General features: G+C 41.0%; 1 protein-coding gene across 1 annotated transcript; it reads right to left on the bottom strand.

The window, feature by feature from the left end:
* Positions 1–361: 361 nt before the first annotated feature.
* On the bottom strand, positions 362–23,311 carry OPRM1 (opioid receptor mu 1). Its single transcript, XM_068184644.1, has 4 exons — positions 22,873–23,311; positions 8,855–9,207; positions 7,401–7,921; positions 362–2,306 (listed from the first exon to the last, which is right to left on the bottom strand). Exons 1-4 carry the CDS (start codon positions 23,190–23,192, stop codon positions 2,268–2,270), a joined length of 1,233 nt encoding a protein of 410 aa, XP_068040745.1. The 5' UTR covers positions 23,193–23,311; the 3' UTR covers positions 362–2,267.
* Positions 23,312–23,747: the final 436 nt, after the last annotated feature.

The raw sequence follows: 23,747 nt of genomic DNA, 5'->3' as shown, positions 1-23,747 counted from the left end.
TACTTTTTGCTAGTGCTCTGCTAATAAAATTTACTTCCTCATATCCTTAAGCCATCAAGGCTACAACATTATTACTGCTAAACATATTTACAGTCAGGTTTCTCAACAGTTGGATTGCAGAAACAGAAAATGTCCTTAAAAATATTTGGCTGTCTGCTGGCAAATCACAGTATTTTGCCTGTGTGCTTCATGTAAAGTAAAGAATAAATAATGGCTTCAAGTAATTACATAAATTTTGTGAAAGCTGAACTTTTGACTACTCACAAAACTAAATCTTAAGTTTACTTAAACACATTTTTGGTCTATTAGTTAAGACTTTCCAAATATTAGTTCTATATTTTTAAATTTTTTGATTGTTGTATGTGAGCATGTCAGACTGCTCTGAATCCATCAGGTAGTAATTATGACACAGGATGTTAGTCCATTTAAACCTAGTGTATTCTATGTCGGTTTTGTTATTTAAATAATACTGCTGTGAGGTGCAAAACAAGGTATCAACTTCTTCCAAGTGCCTATCTTATGCTGTTTAAAAACTAGATGCAAAACCTCTTAGAAAGGTGATGATTCTGGATTAAACTTTAATGATGGCCATGAGGTGATACAGCTAAACTAACTCAAAATTAAACATAAATTCACATGACCACACAGTCAAATTTTCAAAAGAAAGAAAAAAAAAAATTAAGGCACTTCTGTTATATCTAGCTTCATATTCTGCTGATATATAGGCTACATATTTAGCTGAAACACCATGATGAAACTCCAATAATCCTTTAATTTACAACTTGCAAGGATTTGGTCTTCAATCTTTATTATGCAGTCTATGGCAGAAACAAACAATTTCACATTATAACCTTATTGTTACACAGACTTTAACAATGAAAATAAGAAATACATTTTGGCTGCAGAAAGAAAAAGACAAAAAAAGAAACCAACCCTGTTCCATATAGATATACACTTAAATTCATCAAAGTACATTTTCCCCTCAGTTAACTACTGATAATTTATTTACAGAGCAAGTAACAAACAATGTCTAGAAAATGCCATTGCACCACAAATTATCTACATGGATATTTCTAATCTTCATAATAGAAAACAGCTAAGAAGGTATTTGCTGCAGCACATTGTTTCTTCCTGAAATCGTAATGTGTTTTAGCAGCTAATACAAAATGCAGATGCAGACTGTATTATGTTAATTAGAAAAGCAAACATACTACTGGTTTGGTTAAGAAAAAGTAGATGTCTAGCAAATTGTAGTTTAATTTTTTTTTTTTAAGGTCTAATGCATTAACTGTTCCAAGTACTTCACATAGGGGCTGTTGTTTACTTATAAATTGAAAACGCTGCTGACAGAGCAGATAAAATTTGAGAAACTACTTGAAAGAGAAGACATCATCAGCCTGCGCAAGCTGTGACAGGCTTATAGCTACATTTTTATTCACAAAGAAATTTATGTTAATCTATGCTATTTTGGGGATCATTTGACAATCAATAACAATGTAGAATACTTTCATTTACTCATCTCTTTCAGAAAAAGTGATAGCTCATTGTTTTGATTTTATGGTATTTTTAAATTTTATGTGAAATAGAAGCAGAAGATGAAGCTTGGAGGGGTTTTTTGTGGGTTTTTTTTGTGTGTCTTTTTTTCTTTTTGTTTTTGTTAAAGGATCACTGAAAAAAGAATTTCCTTTGAAACTGCAGAACATGCAACCCTTGCAAGAGAAGATCTCTTGAACTACAAATGTGTTGTTCTATGTGACCTTGTGATACTTCAGCACATAACCTGCACAGAAAACACCTCTACAATTAAATTTTAAGAGTAAATAGAATGTACCCAACAGTATTATAACTTCATATCCCATTATTTTCCATCCTCAAAGGCTCACCTTATTTTTCAAACCATAGTTGTCTAGCCTTTGAATTTTTGTTTCCAACCTCCTTTACCACCACTGTAACTTACCAAGAGCATGTCAGGTTGCTACAGGCACAGTAGCTTTGTTTTAGACTACTGTATGTGCTCCTGGTAAACAGGACTGCTTTGAACACTGGAGCCTGGAAGGCCCCTGTATCTCCTGGCTCTGCTCGCTGTTACATTTCATGCTTCTGTTAAGTGCAATACAGATGTGCTGCAGAAGCAATTTTTGACAGACTGGAAAAGCAGGCACTTTCCTCTGTGCTTTTTTTTTTGAGGGAAAACATATCCTACATGTTCCCACTAGCACACTGTGGCAGTGGCCACTGCTCTGAGAGCCATGCAGCAGGAGACCCTGTCACGGCAGTGGAGTAGTTTCAGCTTCTTGAAGTTCCAACTGAAAGGAAAGAAATTGCAAATACAGTGAACAATTGCTTGATATATTCCCACCCACAAGACTCTGTGTGTGTGTTTTTTTTAGGAGGAATTTATTTCTCATTTACAGCTACTGTTCTGATGTATAAAGCTGAGCACACAGCCCAGAGTAAGGCAAGACAATGCTTTTGTCTGAAGCAACAGAGGAAATGATCACAAAGAAACATTAGTAGGTCTGAAATTTGGATTAGAATTAGAATATACTTAATATCAAGCCAGTTGTTCTCTTTCTAGGGTGGAACTCTCTATGAATTTCATGAGCATGGAAAAATTTCACTCCCTTTCTGTATTCTTTCTGTAGCCGTTACAGGGGAATTAGTGCTTTAGTTGAATACATTCTGTGCTCATATCAGAACGATGTCTAACTTTTGGATTTTCAGTTATAGACTAGTTTAAACTCTGTGTGAGGTGAACTTACATCAGCAAACAAACCCAACAATCCCTCAGCCCTGAGTGTGCAGTCTCCACACTGAGCACTGAGTGCTACTTGCATGCAGGCACGGTAGCACTACAGATGTTTCCACCAAGAAAACCTGCTTGCTGCACGGCATGTTCTGAAAGGCTGCAACCCCTTTTTGCTCAGCAGATTTTGTACCAGAATCTGTTGAGAGCTGGGTGGGAGACAGTGCAAATCAAGGGTTTATGGAATTGAAAGCATAGACACAGATGGAGCCTGGAGACTCACAAAGAGCCCATGTCAACATATATCAGCTACAAAAGAAATCCCAGTTTTAAGGAACTATTGAACTTAGACAAATGTTTCACAGATGTTGCTATCTCACCAGAAACGGGCTTTTAAAGAAACCAGTACTTTTAAAGTTATTATTGAAATACAGTATAATTCACAAAGGAGATATATTAATTTTCTAAGAATACACAGGAAGGCCATTATCTGTTAATACAGGTAGATGTGAATCTGCCAAGAAGCTGCCCATTTTTTTTCATGTTTCTGCAACAGGAATCATCAACATTCCCCATATTTGTTCACAGTGGGTCATATAGCACAAGGAAAATTTAGAAGCAATAAAACACTTTCTTCATTCATTTAATCAAAGTAAAACTAGCTTTCAATTTTTTCCTTGTTTTAACTTAAAATTTTTTTCTTGAATCCAATATCCTTTTTATTTCTACATGTGGCTGCCAGTGCAGGCAGTAAAAGCAAAGCTTTCAGGGCTAAGCCTTTTGTTATTGAACGTATGTGAGGCCTCATTTTCAGCATATGGGGAGGATTTACAGTTTCCATTAGGGCATTTAGACATTTCAGTAGTTGACAAAAAACCATCAGAAGCTAAAATTGAAAAGAAGAGTTACACACTAAAGTCCCGAAGATGTGCCTATACATAATTTCATTAGTTGCTTGGATACATTCAGGTGAAGCTGCTATAAAAGCAGCTATAAAAATGGGTCACAAAGAAACTAATCTACTGAAACAAATTAATTTTCACAGATTTCTATAATTATTAATAATCCAATTCCTTAATTATTTAGGATTTTTAGTTATTAACATATAGATACAGCAAAACCTCAGTTTTCAGGGAAAAATAACTATCAATTGATTTTAAATTCAAAAAAATTAAACCTTCTTCTAATCTCAGAGATAAATTGATGCAGAGAGTCTCTGAGCATCTGAAGTAAAAGCCATTTCAATATACTTGCCAAGATTTTGATACGAATCAGTTAATGTCAACAACATAAAAAACTCTCAGCCATTTGCAAAAGCTACTATTTGGTCCTTCATTCCCTTCCCCTGCCAATACATTTTCCCCCAGGATTACATCACTCCTTCTCCATGCAAATGCACTTACAAGATTGCATAAAACCTCCTGAAAACTATAAGCACTTAATCTTGACCTTTTTGGTAATGCCAAGGAGCCTCAGACTAGGCCCAAGGCCACTATATTAACTCAGAATAATATGAATATTTATGATGTTTCCTGTGGTGCTTTTGAACTGGTAGAAGACACTGTTGTTCCTTCCAACAACTTCAATACTTAAGAGTGTCTATTCTAAATGCTTTTAAATACTTTAAGAGAGTTAGGCCTTATGATTGAGCCTTGCAATTCTCATTTAACAGGAGAAAAGAATTCTGACTTGGCAAAAAAGCAACTTGCAGAACATCAGTTTCTTAGAAAATTATATGAAGTGTGCCAAGTGCTACACAGTCTTGCAATTAGAATTCATACCAAATGCTCTCCAAGGCCTTGTCTATACAAGAAAAAGACCTTGTCAGTATACCTCAGTGAATAGATACACAAGCTACTTTCTTTTACAGAAAGCACTTACCTGTAAAAACAATACCCTGTCTATAGAATTTACAGAATCTCACTGTCTGAGCAAATATTGGTGTCTGTCTTGGGGTTTTTTATTTTTTCTTTTCTTAGAGCTAAAGCTGCATTCACTCTAGGGCCTTTTTTGTTTAAAATAATAATATAAAAATATTAGGTATTAAAATTTTAGTTACTATTCCAGAGAACCTTTTTCATGTAGATTAGTTCAACAATCTTCTCTCTCGTTCTGATAAAAACAGACATCAAAAAATGTCTCTTACATAAATGTTTGCAGGAGAAAAAGGATAAATTAATATTAAGCTTTGAACACAGCTTGCTGTGAATGTATTCTATAGACATTGTGGAGAGTGAGAAAGACTGTACCAAATAGCTGCTGAGCTGAACTCCAGGAAGAAGGCCCAGGTCAGCATCAGGGAGCACATCTGGCAGAAATGAACCAATGGCAGCATCAGCAGCTGCCAAAACAAGGACTGCAGGAATGGTGGTGAGGGAAGTGGAGTTAGCCACTCCAGAGTCTTTCAAATACCTGAACATTGCAAAAGTCCTATCCACCCACCTATGAGGACCTGAGCTACCAAGTACTGGCTTCTTCTCCCTGGCTCTGGGGAAAACTGATGGTTATTTTCTAAGAAGAGCTACCAAAGCAGTCAAACAATTTCTTCCAGCTCTGCAGGCACCTTTTTTGTTCCCTGCAGTTTGGCTCTTTGCTTTTCCATCATGCTGTTTCCATCCTTACTGCCTCACTTGGACCTGATTCCTTATGTTTCCCTTTCTCCTCAGCATTCTTCCTCTCACCTCCGCTTCCCTTCAGAGTCCTTCCCTTCTCTTTATATATGCTTGATTTCTTCATAACTAATTTATTTCATCACTATTCCCTGAAGGAAAAAAACAAACCCTAACCAGCAAAGGACCCAACTACAGGACTAGCTTCTTCCTTATTGCCACTCTCAAGATCACTTCACTTGCTTGCTCCATCCTTGCCCCAGCAGGCTGTCTCTCTTGGTGGTGTGGGCTGAAACATCTCTCTGGGAAACATCATCTTCTATTCTGTGCTTGCTCAGTGCTCAGGGAAACAGATTTTATTTCACTCAGCCTCTAGGCAGTACCACATTAATCTTTTCTATGGGTAGAAGTTTAGAAGGCTACAGCTCTCCTAGAAGTAATATAAAGATATATAACTAAATGTAGAAAATGGGTGCATACACACTGCACTCTAAAAAGCTGGAATTGTACTAGACAGAAATACAATCTTGCTGTCAGACACATGCATAAAATTGACTCCATTGAGGCTTACCATTACTAACAGATGAATGTAGTAATTTGCTACACCTAGTAAATACTACAGTACATACACACATACATATATATGTGCACCAATGCCAAGTTTGGCAGTTCTGCTTCACCACCAGACTGAGTAGGTGCTAATTTCACAGGCCACAGTTTGGCATGTATGAGTCAGACACAGGTGAACAACACCAATTGTTGATGCTTAATAAAGCTTCTCGCTTTAGCCCTTCTCCCTTTAGACTTCCCTCCTCTTTTGTGGTGCAATTACTGTTTAGTCTGTTTGGAGATGGGAATACTCTTATTTGGGCTATCTGGCAGCAGCTGAGTGTCAGGCAGGTAGCTGCTTTCACAAGAACCCACTGAGTTCTGCACCTTGAGAAGGCAGCCAGCTTGTGGCTGAAGTGGCAGCAGTGAGAAACTGTTGCATGAGCAATCGAAGTATGTTGCTGAAAGGTGATACGGCAAGGAATAAACCAGGCTTATGCTTTTTGTTCTTATTTTTAAGGAATTACAGAGACAACTCAAACTTCTTCTAGTGCTCGCCATGTGCTTGAATTACTTTAATGAATGCTAAGATTTGCTTTCCTGTTTTGCTGAGAGATGAAGCTTGGAAAATCTCAAGACCATAGGCACAGGACCATGGATATATATCAAACATGTACAAAACAGCTTCTTTGCAAAAACAATGTAAAAGTAGGCTGAATAAAAAAACCACAAACAACTCTTGTTATCTGATGTGCCATAAAATCCCTACTTCTTAAAGGCTTTTTCTACATGGAAAAGGTATTTTCTTGGTATACCTGAAATGGCAAAATGGCACATTAGAATTTAACATGTGTGTATATATCTTCATATATATACATATATATATACACATATACATATCTAACCCCACCTTATTCACCACATAATTATCTGACACAAGAATGGCATGTAGACAAGCCTTGGTCTATCTCTTGCATGACTTTCAGGACAAACAAGGCCAGGTAGGCCTTCTTTGTACATCAATCAAAGTGAACAAGTAGAGGTGTTTTTTTTTGTTGTTGTTGTTTTTGTTTTTGTTTTTTTTTGTATTCCCTGTTGCAATGGGAGAAGATGAGAGATCTGTATTCTGTCCCACTCCTGTCTCCATCAGCAGACCAGGAACATGAACAGGTAAATCTGTATTTTTCAACCTGTTGCAAACATCCTGTAAGTGAAACACTGTTTTATGTGCTTTGTACATGCATGCATGCTGGACCCAGTCACTCAAGGTACCCTTTAGAACCTTTGGGTTCTGAGCAACAAGCAGGGCAGAGAACAACTTAGCACCATGCAGGACTGGGGTCTCTGTGTATGCATACACCAGTTTCAAATATAACCTTGAAAGTGTTCAGACCTTCCAAATGCTACAAATCAGTGTAAGTGGTAACCTCAGAACACATGTCATCTCCAAGCGGGTGGCCTGGATCCAGAGATGACATCTCCACTGCTAGTCATACCTGGTGGTTAGTCCTATCCACAGTGTTGGCAGTGGAAGCATGGTCACGAGTGTTTTGTCGGACTCGGGTGGAGTTTTGCTGCTCAATGGTTGAGGAAGTGGGGATGCAGAACTCTCTGAAACACCTTTTGAAATTCTCATCTAGAAATGCGTAAAGGACTGGATTAAGGCAGCTATTTGTATACCCTAGAGCAATACAGAAGTGCCAGGAGACAGTCTGGAAAGTAGTTTCTGGGATGTTGACCAGGGCTTTAATGATAACATAAATGTGGATGGGAGTCCAGCAGACAATAAACACTGCCACCACTACAAGAACCATCCTTGTGATCCTCCGCAGGTTCCTGTCCTTCTCTTTGGAGCCGGATAACATGCGAACGCTCTTCAGGCGTAAAATCATCAGCCCGTAACACACTGTAATGATCAGGACCGGCATGATGAAGGCAAAGATAAATACACAGATTTTCAGGAGGTTCTCCCAGTACCAAGCAGGATGGGAGAATGTAAGTGTGCAGTCAATTGAGCCTGAGGAAAAGGAAAACAACAGAGAAGAACATTCAGGTCAGTTTTTAATTTGCTTTTCTTTAAACCTTTCTTTAATTAAATATCACAGGCAAATATATGAAGACTTTACACCTAAGTAAACATGTAAAATGAAGCAATCTGTGACCTGTCATTTGCACTAACATTGGCAGGATAGAGTGCTGAAAAACATGCATGAAGCGCGAGTTAGGAAAACAAAACCAAATTAACATGCTCTCTTTTGCATATTATGGCTTGGAACTTAATGTATACTAAACAAGGAAAAGAGCTGAACTGTCAGATATACTTAAACTTTGACTGATTTTCACTTCCAATATAAAACATGGTGAAAAGAAAGATTGTTAAGCCACCATATATGCTGAGATTTTGGGCATTTCAGGGCAATGGAGAAGAGAATGACATGATGCTTTGGTAACTATGCACTGTGGGGGGTCTGGACATGCTGTCACTGCCCCTTTATGGAAGGTCTTGGAGCACCAGCGGTCCAGAACATGCTCTCTGCTCTGTATCATGTCCTGCCAGACCGGGTGTAGCATATCTATGACTGCCAGTGGGAGTATCCTGCGTAAAGCACAGGCTCCTGTGCTGAAGGACAATGCAGAACTGCCCCACACTAGAAGGCAGGCAGGCACAGATGCTTTTCCAAACACTACAGTAACCAAGTGGGACAGCATGACTTGCATGGACCCACTGAAGGAGCTGGAGCTGCTTGTTGTAAAACACAGATCACGTGCACTGCTTGTCCAGTCAACTACAGCCAGGTGCAAAGTTGTTGAAGGGGCTCATTTGCACTGATAATTGCTTTACACAGGTTGGAGGTCAGAAGTTAATTCAATGCCTCTACACTACAGTGAAACAATGCAGAAAGGAGTTGAAATGCTGAGTACTCAATTTAGGAATGAAAGCCAGACTTACCATGCCTGTATTTAGTAGTTGCCATGAACATAACTGGCAGGCCAATGGCAGAGGAAAGAATCCAGTTGCAGACATTGACAATTTTGGCATTTCGGGGAGTACGGAAATCAAGGGCCTTAACTGGGTGGCAAACAGCCACGTAGCGATCCACACTCATGGTGCAGAGTGTGAAGATACTGGTGAACATATTGTAGTAGTCTATGGATATAACAATCTTACAAAGGATGGTACCGAATGGCCAGGTTCCCATCAAGTAATTCACACTCTGGAATGGCAGAGTACTTGTTGCTAGGGCATCTGCCAATGCAAGATTGAAAATATAGATGTTGGTGGCAGTCTTCATTTTCGTGTACCTAGGAAAAAAAATTGGCAGAGCATGTGAATGACCACAACTGACATTATTAAATAAAACTGAATTCAGTGCATCATCTATAAGAAGTTTCTGTAAAATAATGTGCTAGATACTGTCAAAGATCACATTTTCTGCTTTTAGCCAAATGAGCATGCTATGATTCACCTACATGTTGACAGTTCAGTGAGACATCAGTGAAAGGGTATAAAGAAAAGATTAATTTAACTTGTGTAAAAGGAAAAGATACACATAGAAGAAACAATATTATAGATGCTAAATAATTGAGAAGCTGAAAAAATTGTATGTGTACAGATCAGATACTGTACTACATGGATAGATTTTCTGTACCTGCTGATGTCATGCCAAATATCATAACTATGGTCTGTAGAAATAGAAAATTAATTTCTAGGTTGTGAACTAGTAATGATGTCATTCCAAATGAGCAGCACTTGAGGCCCATTTTTTGTGTGGATGCTGTACTTTTGCAGTGGTACAAAAAAAGTTTCAATTTAAGCAATGCTCCTGGCCATGCTGCCCTGATTGCTGCTAAGTTTGCTGGGCGCTGTGGCTGCTTGGATTTTGGGGGGTCAGATGGCTTGCTCTTTTGATGAAACTTCCTTCCATTTCTGCAAAACTAATAAGCAGAGTGTTTGATCAAGCATTTTACAAGTTATAGAGTGCTTTTCAAGAGGAATAGCTAATTTCAAAAGACCTGTCAAGGAACCTGCTAGGGAAAGCAAAATGTAAAATACACAGTTTTGAGGGTTTTATCTCTCTGAATGAGATCTCTTCAGAACATGAGTCAGTTGCAAAAAATCCCAATGAAAAGATTGTGTAGGAAATGTGCATTTGGAACTTTTCTTTGGTAGGTTGTGCAGAAATGCAGATTTCATGTTGAATGGACCTAGAAAGCTTTAATGATGAACATTTGAAGTCATTGTACTGGATCTGTTCTCTCATTTTTAGCACTGTGCATGAGAAGGCACTAACAATCCTAATTTCAATTTAGGGTGGTTGTTAAAAACAGATTTTCAAGTAGATACAAATGCTATCTTGACTGCTGCCTTGAGAAAGTATGATCTGAATATGATATTTTCAAGTTGTAAATAAACTCCATATTCTGAAAGTCCTGTAAAAACTTTTCTTACTCCATTTATTTAACAAGTTCATAACTAACACAGGAGGAGGTGCTGTAAGCATCTACAACTCTCTCTTCTGGAATCGGGAAAAAATATACAGGATTGCAGTGTGGAAGAAGTATACAATAAAAGCTACAGCTCTAAAAACTGTTTGGAGGGAGGAGAAAATGTTTCTTGGGCAATTTGCTGCAGAATCTTCCAGATAAGAATGAAAGCAGCAACATTTATATTTTGTTATGAATATCTCTCCAAAGGTCTGAGATATCCCGGAGTAGCTGAAGGTGTGTCCAGAGCTAACCTGAAGGTTTGATTGTGTTGTGGGCAGACATATCCAGCTTTCTCCCACCTGATCTGCTCAGGCCAGGACAGCCACAGAGGGGCAGTGGCTGTCAGCTCTGCACAAACAGGCAAAGGTGACGAGGGTTCCGTGCCCTCACCTGGGCTGCTGATCCCTGTTCAGACCTTAGATGATTGACTGCCTTCTTCACAGCTGGACAAGAAAGCACACTTGGGAATGCTGCTCAGTGCTGCTGCCATCACACGTGATTCTGGGACAGGTCTGTCTGGATAGCATCATCAGATAATAATGACAACGCTTTGTTATCAGTTATTAAAGCCATTTTGATTTAAAAGGAATGCTTGACACAGCAAAAAAGCCCAAACCATCAACCAGTATGTAAATGACTTTCAGGTTAGCATGAGAGAGGATGGACAGAAAAAGACTCTGAATAAACAGAATTAAGTTTCTTCACTGGGCATGGGCCTTATCCCACTTTAATGCTGCATATTTTTCAGTTTTGCTATCTAATTTTCATTGTCAGTTTAAGTTTAAAAGTTCTTGGATTTGCTTTGTTTAATGGCCTCTATAGACCATTAGTGAAGGGTTTTGCTCGATGTACTCTGTAATCTTTGTACTTTTACTCATGCTGTTCTTAAAATGAATAGAAGCAGAGCTCTTACAGTGATAGAAAGTATTTACTTCCACCTGCTGCCTAATCAACAAAAGCCTATTGAAATTCGCAATATTCTTTTCAGTAAATTCTATGACATTTGGGCGTTTCTCTGTACAGAATATTTAAAGATTTTATAAGGGGCTTATTTCTGCAAGGTACATTTTGTAAAACATATATTTTTCCAAATAAGTAGATTATCAGTGTCCCCAGGATTATTTTTGGCATGAACAAATAAATACCAAAGCAATTGATTAAATATAATTTTAACAGCATGAAAAGTAACAGTCAATCAAAATGAAGCTTTTCAAAGTCTTGATCTTAGCTGTTATTATACTTTTTGCTAATGTATCAATCTACATATTTGAATAAGCAGAAAAAACATTTTTATTATCCAGACACAGATGTATATGTGATGCTATTTCTGCAGTTGAGAGGGACTTAGTAATACCAAAATTTATAATGCAATACCAAAATTAATAAATGCAATCTTTTAAAATACTGCTTTCACACTTACATTCAAACTTACTGGTATTTAGATTACATTGAAATTTCATCGTTTAAAATATCAGGTGTATTAAATTCTGCACAACAAAGAGCAAGGTTGCAAGTGAAGACAGAAGTTTGCTTTGGGTGGCCTTAGTTTCATTTTACAACTCTGTAATGAAAAGATTAATAGAATGTGATGAATCAGGGGCTTCTTGTGAATATTTAGTGCAATACTGCTCTTGGTATGTATCCAAATTTATTATGCTCATTATAATACTGGCACCTACTAGTATACCCCTTCTAATTCCTCAGTGAAGGTTTTGTGTCATAAAATACCTGTTCATGAACTGTTGTTTTGCTGATAATAGTAGATGATAAATCAGGTTTACAACAGCAAGAATACACTTTATGCCTGTGTAATTTTTTAATGAAAGCTCAGCCCTGTCTTTATCTTCAATCCTACAGAGCTTTAAAGTAGACTTCAAGTTTGAAGACCTGAGCTGTACAGGTCCACTCAACTGAGATTTGCTTGGAATAAGAAAAAGCAATGGAGAAAAGAGTGAGAATTCAGCTCAGATACTCACCATGTTCCTAGCATTTAAGGATTAATAGAAAGTCTTGAAATGGACCCCTCAACTATCTGCCCACAGGCCACTTGTAGCTTGTAAACCAAATAAAACTTTCACCAGATTAACCTCAGAGAGACTCCAGCTTCCAGGTGTAACAGCACCTTGGACAGGAGCCAGGAGCACCTTCCCTTCCACTTCTCATGCAACAGGAGAGATGTGAGCATGTTTGTGACTCTCTGCAAAGACACCTGCCACAGCCCTGTTTCTGGCCTGTCCACTCCAATAGTATAATTACCACCTTCAAATATTTTTAAGAGTCTCTTCTTTTAAGCTTCTTAAAATTTAATGAAATCTTTAGTTTGCATCATACCTTATTTAGACCTCACAGAGTTTTTATACTGCTATTGTAGTCTATACAACCAACAAAGTCGTGTCCCTACTGCTCCTTGGTCAAGTGGTTTACATCCATGTGGATTGTTGAGATATCCCCTCCTCCAAAGCCTTCTGCCCTTCTGGACCAGATCAGCTTTATAGCATCCTTAGACGAGCAGGCTGGTGCAAAGAAGCTAGAGAGGTCCACATTTAGCTCAGTGTAATACAGAGTATAATAATAATAATAGTAATAATAATAATAAAAACAATAATACAGATAAATTATTGTTATATTCTTAAATTATTATCATTATTATAATTATTAATGATAATGATGCAGCTCAGAATAATACATAACATTACAAATTAATTAATAAAATTTCCTCTGAATAACATCAATGAGGAGGAAAGCAGAAAGTCTTTTGCACTTGGGAAATGGGCTGGTCGATGACAGACTAGTAATAATTACTTTCAGCAACACAAAGGCATGCAAGGTTTTGCCTACAGAATGCTAATTTGGAGACAATGACTACTTAAAGAACCGTGTTTAAGGTCAGCACAAAATACATGAAAAACTGGACAAAATCACTGGAGATTCACTGCAGAAAGCAGTCACTCTCAAAAATGGTTTGGCTGCTGAAAGAAACAACAGCCAACAGTTAGGTCTTGCATACAGAGAACCTGACATAACTCATCTTGATGCTGGAGATTAGGTTAGCATGTCAAATTCATGTTCTTCTTGCATAAATGACTTGTTAAACAAATGAAGAATCATTGTGTGCATACATTAGATAAGTTGAGGTTGCCTTGGGTGAGAAGATTAAAAACATGTTAAGTATGCCTAGTTGAATCAATTTAATTTTTTTTTTCCCCCATGACTGTTCTGGTGCATCTTGTATATGCAACTAGGAAAAAGGGATTTTTTGGCATGTTTTCTGGAGATATCAGGTGCTTTCAATTTTTCTTGAGCCCTTAAACCTTTGAATAAAGTCTTTACATACTCAAGGTAATCTGTAAAACCCTGAAAAATTTTTCTGTCTGCCAATCCAGTTTTAATATTTAACACTGAAATAAAATCTTTCAAGCCACATTCTGGAAAGTACCTTTGAGCTAAAGGGTCTCAAATGATGGACTTTGCTGACATCCATCTATTTTATTATCCTTTTCTTCCCATGGTAATGGGTCTCCATAGAGTGAAAGACCCATACTGTATCTCAGCCACAGCTGTGACGTGTGCTGTGGCAGGCCGTAACCTATTAAAAGTTTTGAATTCATATATATTCTGGATAGGTCTAACCTTCCTGTCTGTGAGCACATGATTTAATCAGCTTGAAAACGTAAGTCTTTGATTTTTCTATTAATGGGTACTTCTGAATGCTTATTCCTTAAGCCATTTAATTTCATCTCTGGCTATAAGCACCATGTATTTGTGCACACCCCTGGTAAGTTATTAGGCAGTAAAGCCACTCAGATTGGAGGTGCCATCTTGTGGTTAACAACCTCTGCATCCTTTTGATGTATATTCTACTAAAGAGATCTTATACAAGGCTGTAATTTAAGCATAGTGTGAACCCTGAGTGAACCAAACCACCAACTAATTGAAAAACTAAAGAAAACCTTAAGCAGTTATAATAGAGCTGAAAGCAGTCACACTTGGTTGCAATGAAATTGTGCAATTTGCATCACATTCACTTACTTCCTGCACTCAGCCAGAGTTTGGGGGTAAAAGCTGAAATGGGGAAGTGAGGAAGCTTTTACTGCCTTTAAGACAGAAGCTGTTGCTGTACCCTCCTGTTGAAGTTTTGCACCCTGACTCCCAGCATAGCGCTACCCATTCACTGCTGTGACTTGTCACGTGGTTTAATTAGAGATGAAAAATATTAGGCATCATTGAAGTGTCAAGGCATGACATACTGAGGGAGTGCAGTAGATCTAAGATCAAAGAGTTTAATTATTTTACATACTTGGTCATACTTCACATACATTGTTCTGGAGCAGCTTTCTCTCTTTTCTTCACTCACTGGCAAGGGGCTGCCCATTTTCTGAAGGAGTCTGAGCGTATACATGGTTAGTGTGGGCCTGAGCACAGGGCAGGGAACTGCTGGACTGCAGTTGCTTCGGTTGCTATCTCTTTTCCCCCTAACAATTTGTTTTCCCACTACTTTGTCACTTTATTCTCCTCCATAGTACAAATGAGATTTGGCCAGAATGTCACCGAAGTTTACTTCCCTCGGGTTATCTTGTTAGCATCTTTGACTTCCCAGCTTATCCCTTCCTCTCATCAGGACAGCGCCAAGGCACGTGCAGATCCAGCAGTATTTGCTTATAGGATGTAGAAGAAGCAAGCAGAGCACCTGGAAGTAGCACCAGCTCAGGGCCATTTTGCTTGGACTCAGAACCCATCAGGAATTTATCTCATACCTCAGCTTTGGGAGAAGGTGAGCTGAACAAAAGTCTTTTAGGCAGAGTCACCTTTAGTTTTCAGTGCCAGTCTTTTGGGAATTGACATGGAGTTGTGAGGGCATCTGACTCATCCTGTTTTCCTGTGTTGGACTTAGGACTAAAAATTATTTGCTGCTGTCTTTCTGGCTCTTCCCAATTTTATTTTTTTGGCTAATGAAAGGTATAATACAGAAGTTTTCTTTCTGCTACTTAGTTTAAGCCAGTGAGTTTAGTCCCTACACACAGAAAATAAAGCAAGCTTTTCCCAGACATCATAAAAAGCTACTTAATGATAAAAAACAAATGACAGTAATAAGTATGCTTCAGTGCCCAAACAGTCATTTGCTGGTACACTTCCTTCCCTTCCAGCCTAGTTGAACAGGGGGAAAATTACCTGCCAATTATTTCAGAACTTAATCTGGCCTGTTTGTCAAACCACTTTTATTTGACTCTCTGTTTGCCTGGGGCTGAGGCATATATGGGTCTCCAACAAAGGTCATTGCTTTCATGGTTATTGTGTAACATATCTCTCTGAAATAAATCAATGGTGCTAAAAAGGCTAACTACAATACGTTTCCATTATCCAGCAGCAGGTGCTTATTGTTGAAGGTTTTGCTTTGCTAGGAAGACATATAAAGGAAAACTGTCAGTATGTTCAATTTGACTTTTTCCCTTCTGCCTTCAGGGAAGTGTGATTGAGAGTAAAACTGCTGACTATACCTCTGATAACAGATAATGTGGTGACATTTTCCTAGAGGGGACAAGTTATCAGCTACTTTGTCTGGTTTCCAGGCACTGGTACCCCCTCCTGATCTGTATACTGATCACCTAAGATAAGGACTGTACATGAAATATCCCTGGGTAGCAGGGAAGCTGGCAGGGAAGCCTTTGAAGAGAGTTTTAATGCTAGTAGATGTGAGATCCCTAAAGGTGTGGTAGGGAACAGAAGGTAATCAATCCCCCTGGTCAGAGGGTAGCAGGGAGGTGGCATGGGGCTGGAGGGCAGGCCATACACAGACTGTACAGACCAAAGTACCACTAGGTATACAAGGTATGGCCTCTTGCATGCAGGAGATTGGGATCTTCTTGTGAAGGCGTTGAGCGTGATCTGGAAAGGAGCGACAGAGGTGAGACAAAGGAACTAGAGAGAGAATAAATGAGGAGGAAGGCTTGCCTATGATGTGGGGGGAAGGGGAAAGAAAGCAATGGTGGAAGGTGGCATGAGAGGAAGGAGCATAGCTATGTGTTATGTCAGAAGGCCAAATCAAAAGTACTGGAAAACATGGACTCAGTCTCTACATGACCAGGATGAGATTGTGTCTGAAACTGTGGCTCTGAGGGAGTTCCTAAGACCACAATTTTATGAGAGTGATTTGGGTAATTGGCTTCTTAGATGATTTTTCTATAAGGGCAGCACATCCCAAGGCTGAAGATTAGCACTGTGACAACTGCTGCTCCCTGTTCTCCCTTAAAAAAGAGACTTCACTCAGTTGGAACTGCTCCACACAACACGATGAGGAGGAGGAGATGTTCCACTTTACACAAATGTTTTTGTTGTAAAGTTTTATTCCTGATCTGAGATACAAGATCTTATAGCTGATAATTGAACACTTGTCAGCAAGAAGGTGGAAAAAATCTATTTCATGTCCTTCACAGTTATTTGATTAGCTATGGTGCTTCATCCCTACCTTTTTTTATCATCATGTAAATTCAAAGGGAAATATAAATAAAATTTAGAAGTGTTTAACATTAAATGGATAAATAAGAATGCTTATCACAGCTTGGCTAAGCTGTGGAACTCCTTGATAGTGAACATCATTAAAAGCCCACTTCCAAAAAGGACTAGAGGTCTTTGAAAGATAATTATAATATTCCCACTTTCAATACAATAAACCCAAGCTTCATGATATAAACCAAAGAAGACCTAGATGGTTATAAAAAAGAGCTTTCTTTGAGATCAGCTTAAGCACAAAAATTCAGAAAATAGTTGCTTTTGGATTTTTTAAAAATATAGTTACATGAGTGGATTTGTATTTTGAAGAGACTTATCAAGCACTGAAAACTTTTCACTTGGAATCATAATGAAAATAAGGAATTTTTTGAAATGTCTATTAATGAAGATCTCTACAACAACCATCTTAGAACACTTAAGCTTAAAAATAACCAAATTAGAATCCGTAAAAATGCTTCACATGTTTGTTTTGAAGCAGCTTTGTTTAGTAGTGGCAATCTTTGTGACCTTCTTCCAATCTGATTTTTGATCCTCATTTTTTTGGGGCGCACTGCATGTTAGAAATGTTCATAAAAAGCTACTGAATAAATGCTGATGCAAACTGCAGCTCAGAAACTCTCTGCAGTCTAAAAGTCTATTAGAAAGATACTCACACAGTTTTGCCCCTATTTTTTCCATTCTGTGACTTAACACCAGCTGCTGGCTATGGCTAGAAAAGAGGCTAGTAAGCTAAATTACAATTCTGTGACATTTGGACTTGCACCATATTATGTTTGAGATTTTGTGTAAATATGTCACCTTTTGATCTAGAAAAGTTATAAAAGCTTATCCACAGTGTTCAGCAAAAGTTATGCTCAATGGTTTGGGAAAATACTGTAAATTAAAATGAAATAAAGCAGTACTTCAGGATTATGTTAGCTAAATAGCTCATTAGTCATTAGCTCGCTAGTAATTATGTAATGTGAGCAATATGTGCATACAGTACTTTCTACCCTTACTGAAGCCTCAAAAAGTTGGTTACTTTTGATTATTTTTATAAAGAAATTTAAAAAAAAACCGAGGACGTGTTTAACACTATTGTTTCATGGCAGCCATTACTATAATGTGACTCCAGGAAAAGTACAGTGGGATCAATCAGCTTTTTACAGGCAAATTGAGAGAGAAGGGTTGTTTCCTGCTCAGAACTGCCTGGCGGTAGGCACTAGCAGAGCCAGAGGGTCTGTGCACCTGGGCCTGGCACGCTGTCCTGGGGGCAGGAGCTCACTGGGACTGGGGCCAGGCACAGGGTCTGGAGATGAGTCTGGGGCTGCAGAGCTCTCACTCATCCCTCAGGTGTCTCTCCTTCCTCAGTGAGATGGGTGTTACTGCAAGGTTGTAGCCTCATGTCTTTTTGGTCAAATTTTCATCATGTCTGTAAAAACATAATTAAAAAAAAATAAAGGTATACATTTCCATTTTATCTGTCTGCTTTCCTTCATCTTGGGGGAGGGAGGGGAGCTGCTTGCTAGTTAAGCATTTACCCACTAGCAAAGGTTGGTAAACTCTGTCACAAACAGTATGCAAACAGGGACACCTGCCTTTCTGTAAGGCAGGAAGCTGAGGGTCATCCCTTGTTATGCTGCTGATTTAATTCAGCTCCTCTGCTGCTCCCTCAGTTCTGTCTCCAGGTTTTCTCTGGCTGGTGCTGTGAGCTCTATTAATTCATAATTGACATGACTGGATAAGACTGCTGAGGCTTTCAGCTCTTAGCACAGGGATGGAACCTTTGCAGTCAGTGGAACAGGCAGGACACACTCACACAAGCAATGCTGTGCAAATGCAGAGGGGTTCATGAGGCTGTGGACAGGAAAAAAAAGGAAGACTTTTATGCACGTCTTTGTTTCTAAGCTCCCAGATCTGAGCTGCTAAAAAAGATGCTGAAGGTCACCTTACATACAGCATCCATAACACTGTGTCACCTTGCAAACCTATTTTTTAAAAATATTTGTTTTGCTTCACCCACTTTCAAGCTTGAGATAATGTACAGATTTTTTTTTTCTCTAAAAAGACTCCACACTTTTGTGCACATGTGTGAGAGTATTTATTCCTCTGGTGATATCAATTATTTCTACAACTGAAAATTCAACTCTAAGTCTGTTCTACTTAATAAAACAGTTTTTCTGAATTGTGAGTGAACTCAGCTGAACCAGAGTTTTCAGGCTGCACAGTCTTTCCAGATTAGATGACACTTCAGTCACAGCTCTTTATTTTTTCAAAACACTATTAAGAGGCTTCTTTGAGACACATAGAAAGATCTCTCTTAATTTCAGAGAGAGGATTTCTTCAACTTCTTTCCCTGTTTGCTTTTTTTTTTCTTTAAAGCAGTGTAATAATTTACTCAATGAAACAAGACATTTCCTACCTCTACAAAGGATTGCGGAGAACCTGAGATCCTTTTGTTTATGGTATGTGAAACATTTCTAGCAAAACAAATGAGGAGTCACTCTGAAGTAGAGTGACTTCAGCGGCTGTTGGTGGAATTACAGTTCTCCCAGAGCATTTGGATTGTGGAGGACTGGGGCCTCTGTGAGCTATTCCTCTTTTCCAGACCTGTGATACTTAAGTGTTTCATCTAGGATCTATTGCAGCTTTCTAGCATATTACCTTAATCACAAGGCATATTCTTTTTTCCACACTAATTGTGAGATTAATATCCCACCGACTCGATGAGAAAGCTGCAAAAGCCTTTGGATTACTGTGTAAATTAATTCAATGCCACATGGTACTAATTGTACACTGTCTCCTTGTACTCCACAGCAGGTAGAAGTAGCATTTGCTGTTGATATAGCCATAACAACATTGTATTCATATCGGTAATTTACACTTAAACCAAGCACATGAGGAAAACAGATAAAAATTCTCTATAGATTTTTTTCAGATTACAGGAAATTCATGGCTAGCACTAAAACATATTAAATTACTACTGCTGTCAATTGAAGGCATTTTTTGGTACTTGGGAAAGGAAACACTTCAGTGTTAGTAACATGAGGTTAAGCCTCACACACTACATATAAAACATGTAAATATTAATTCAAGGATGAAAGCATTCAGCTGAACAGGAACCATCTGGAAGAATGAGGAGGGTGGATGAGAATACATTAATTATAATGTAATGTGTACAAATTGGAAATCTTGGAATGCATTTGGTCAGTCTGCTTTGCACAAAGAGCCTTCTTTTCACACTGATAATCACAACACATTTCCAACTCCTCCTTGGACACATCTACTTTCTGACCTCTGTTTGCCCCAGCAGAGATAGAAGGGTGGCATTGTTGAGTGATAATGATAGTTCCTTGTCAGGCCAGCACTTGCACAGCTCTGGCTCCAAACCCCTGGATTTGCCTCACGTGGAAAAAAATTAAGAGTAATAATGTTTATAAAAATGATATAATTATTTTAAAACTATTTCCAAAGAAACCAAGCATGAGATGTTAGCATGTAGCACACTCGATCTGAAGTCACTGTTGCTTTCACTGGGGCTGGACTCTGAAAGGTGAGTAGGACAGTTTCAAACATCTAAGCACCTACCTCCCAACTCCTAGTATTTTCAAGACAAACTAGGTATCGATATTAATAAAAATGTTAATTTTTAGTAGCCTCAATTTCTCTCACAATTAATTTGAAGTTCAATGTTTTGTTCTTCCTGAGCAGGCATGATGGGAAAGGCAAATAAAGAAGGGGAGTTTTATATGATGACAAATTCAATCCAGTGAAACTCTGGCCTCTTACGTGTAGTTGGATGCAAGGAGGCATGAATGTGAACACATAGGGTCACCATTTCATAGGCTCATATTCTGATTTGAAACACTTTCAAGCTAGTATAGCTTGCAGCAGGAACTGCAATCACTAAGTTCCCTATTGCTGACCAGATACAATACACGTGCAGAGAAGCACAGAAAGAGAATGTATTTTTATGTTGCTTAAGCCACAGATCCTATTCAGGCATTAGCATGTAAATTCCTTGTCATACCAGATGCTAAACAGCTGTGTGGTGTTAATTGGAAATGAATTCTGTCATACTAAAAGCTGTTCTTGCAAAGGAGATGTGGGGTTTGCCATAAAATTCCTGATGGATTTGGACAAGCCACTTAATTTGTGTTTTCCTTTGTAAAAAGAAAATATATTATTGCTTTCTGCTATTGCTTCTGGCTTTTGTTTGTAAGCTGTCATGTCAGGGAAAGATGCTTTCTTTAGATAGGAATCTAAATACAAGTGCCTCATTAGATTTGGCTTTGTGGTGCAAGTGTAATTCAATTAATTACTGTAAGAAATATGAACCTAGTAAGGGTTATGCCCAGGATAATAAATACATAATTCCAGGGACAAGCTGCAGCATATTTCTCTGCTGACAGCTATCCTGTCTCTGTTACACTGTGCATCTGCTTTTCCTCCCAGAGGAATGTATTCACACTGCTATGGTGATTGCAGTCATGCCCCCACTCAGATGCCTTTCTGCAGATGTATCCTCACACAGCTAGCTTGAGTTTCAGACTGACCAAAACCACAAGACAGAAGAGAATCTCCCCAGCTCTGTGCATGCAGCCTCTAAAGCATAGTTAAACCCACAAGGCTTCTGAACTGCTCTAGTCTGAACCACTGATGGATATCACTTGTGTTCCCACTAGGTCTACCACATGCACAGGCTTTGCAGTGACATCCCTAACACGTGCCGCATCCTCCATCCTGCTGCAACACCCTACCGTGACCGCGACCCTCAGCCCCGGCTTTCTACAGCTGGCACTGCTTGCGCTGCACCCACGCGCCACAAAGCCGTCCGCTGCCGCTGGTGTGCCAGTGATGCCAAGAGACAACCCCGGTTCTGCGGGCCCGACTCCTCGGGCAACGCAGAGCTCAAAGGGAGAACGGATGCTCCGGACGAGGGGGGGAAATGGAAGGGCTGGGGCTGCCTCGATAGGAACGGAGCGCGCCCCTGGGCCACCCCTATCTCCCCGCTTAAAAGCGCCCGCCGAGCTCTCCAGGGCTCAATGGATGCTTGGTTTGGAAACGACGAGCAGCCGCGAAGGGAGATGAGCTCAGTCGGCCCCGTCCTGTCGCTCCCGGCCCGTCGCTCCCAGGAGGTGGCAGTGTTCCCCCACGGAAGCCACCTGCCCAGCTCGGCTGCCAGGCCAGCAAGGGAGCCTCTTTTCATCGCCCTCTCACTCGTTTTCCGCTCATTTACGGGCAATGGGTTTATCGCGAGTGATCTGATTTGTAACAGCCCCACTGGGGGCTTTTTCTCTTGCGGGCCAGAAAGTTGCGAAGTGCCGCAGCACAGCCGGAACGCCGGGATTACAGAAAGCGGTCGCGATCACCGCATGCGTATTTATGCACGTGTATACGCATGTATGTCTATACACATATATAAATGTATTTCAATATACACATATAAATCTAGACATGAGACAGAGGATCTCCAAACACGGCCACAGAGAAGCGTTAAACCGCAGTGCATTTACATTTTGTTCGTGCATTTGGGAGAGGTGGGTGGAAAGACAGGTGGATGCGTGCCGGCTATCCATGTACCACCCGTACCCTTACACTCTCACAGGCAGTGGCTACAGTCCCTTTAAATCCTCGCTCCTTAGGGGACAGGTCCGGTATTCAGGCCCCGTGGGCCAGAGCCACTCGCAGAGGTGGGCAGCTCAGAGGGTCCTTGGAACATGCCCGGACGCGCAGCGGTTTTTGGCGGACCGGCCGCCCCTCACTGCTCCACCTCAAGTTTCTCGTCCCCCGTCACCCGCTCCGACTCTTTATCAAAAGCCTCCCCTTTCCCGCGGGGGCCGGCGCCCGTCCGCACCGCTCAGCGCGCTGCCTGGCGGAGGGGGACCGCAGCATCCTCGCCGGGACACCGTCCCGCATCCCGGCTCCGGGCGGCGCGGTTCCGCCCCGACGGCAGCGGCCGTGGGCTGCGGGGCGGGGCAGGGCGGCACTCACCTGACGATGACATACATGACCAAGAAGTTGCCGAAGAGCCCCACGACGCAGACCACGGAGTAGAGGGCCATGATGGCGATGGCGGTGACCACGGAAGGGCCGCTGCCCGCGGGCGCGCAGGGCCCGCCGCCGCCGGCGCTGCCATTGCCGCCGCCGCAGGGCTCGGAGCGGTTCCAGCCCAGCGCCGCCGAGGCGTTGCCCCAGGCCGGGCAGGGCGGCCCGGGCGGGCGGCAGGCGGAGGCGTTGGCGGCGAACGGGACCTCCAGGGCGCCGGCGAGGAGCGGCGCGGACCCGTTGCCCAGCAGGTAGGCGACAGCCATGGCGCGCAGCGCTGTCAGCGCGGCCACCCTCTCCCCACGCCCGAGGGACAACCGGCGCGCCGCGGTGCTGGCGCGGTGTCGGCGAGGCGACGGCACCCGCCCGCCCCGACGGTGCGCCCCGCCGCTGGGTGCGGGCACATGTGTGCAGCGGGCGGGGCGGGCCGGGAGGAGGGGCCGTGTCCGCAGGAGCGGCGGGAGCCGCCTCCCCGCACCCGCTGCACGCCGCCGCTCCACCCAGGCCGGCGGGACGCGGTGGCGGCCGCCCCCAGCGGCGAGCGGGGCGCACCTGCGGGGGGCAGCGAGCGGCGCGCCGGCGGTGTTCGCCTCCCCTGCAGGTGGCACTTGAAGGCAAAGCGCTTAACATGTTCCTTTCCCCAGCGTCGCAGGCATCGATGGTAAAGAGAAAACCGGGGGAGACTGACTTGGCGAGATAAAGGCCGGTGCAGAGAGGAGATCAATGCGCAAGAGATTATCGTAGTGAGACAGGGATCTCGGCAAAACGATGTCCTCAGTGATTATAGAGATAACAGAGCCTTGTAATAAAATGTGACGAAC

Source organism: Anomalospiza imberbis, chromosome 3 (genome assembly GCF_031753505.1).
Source record: "Anomalospiza imberbis isolate Cuckoo-Finch-1a 21T00152 chromosome 3, ASM3175350v1, whole genome shotgun sequence".
Classification (NCBI taxonomy): Eukaryota; Metazoa; Chordata; class Aves; order Passeriformes; family Viduidae; genus Anomalospiza; species Anomalospiza imberbis.
The sequence above is the reverse complement of the archived record's forward strand: the minus strand, read 5'-3'. Positions and strand labels throughout refer to the sequence as shown.

Excerpts from the sequence above, each read along its gene's own strand:
- OPRM1 (XM_068184644.1), bottom strand. The coding sequence starts at position 23,192 with ATGGCTGTCGCCTACCTGCTGGGCAACGGGTCCGCGCCGCTCCTCGCC. Across the intron at positions 9,208-22,872 it reads GTCATGTATGTCATCGTCAG|GTACACGAAAATGAAGACTG; the intron begins GTGAGTGCCGCC and ends TTTTTTTCCTAG. Across the intron at positions 2,307-7,400 it reads TGGATAGGACTAACCACCAG|TTGGAACTTCAAGAAGCTGA; the intron begins GTATGACTAGCA and ends CTTTCCTTTCAG.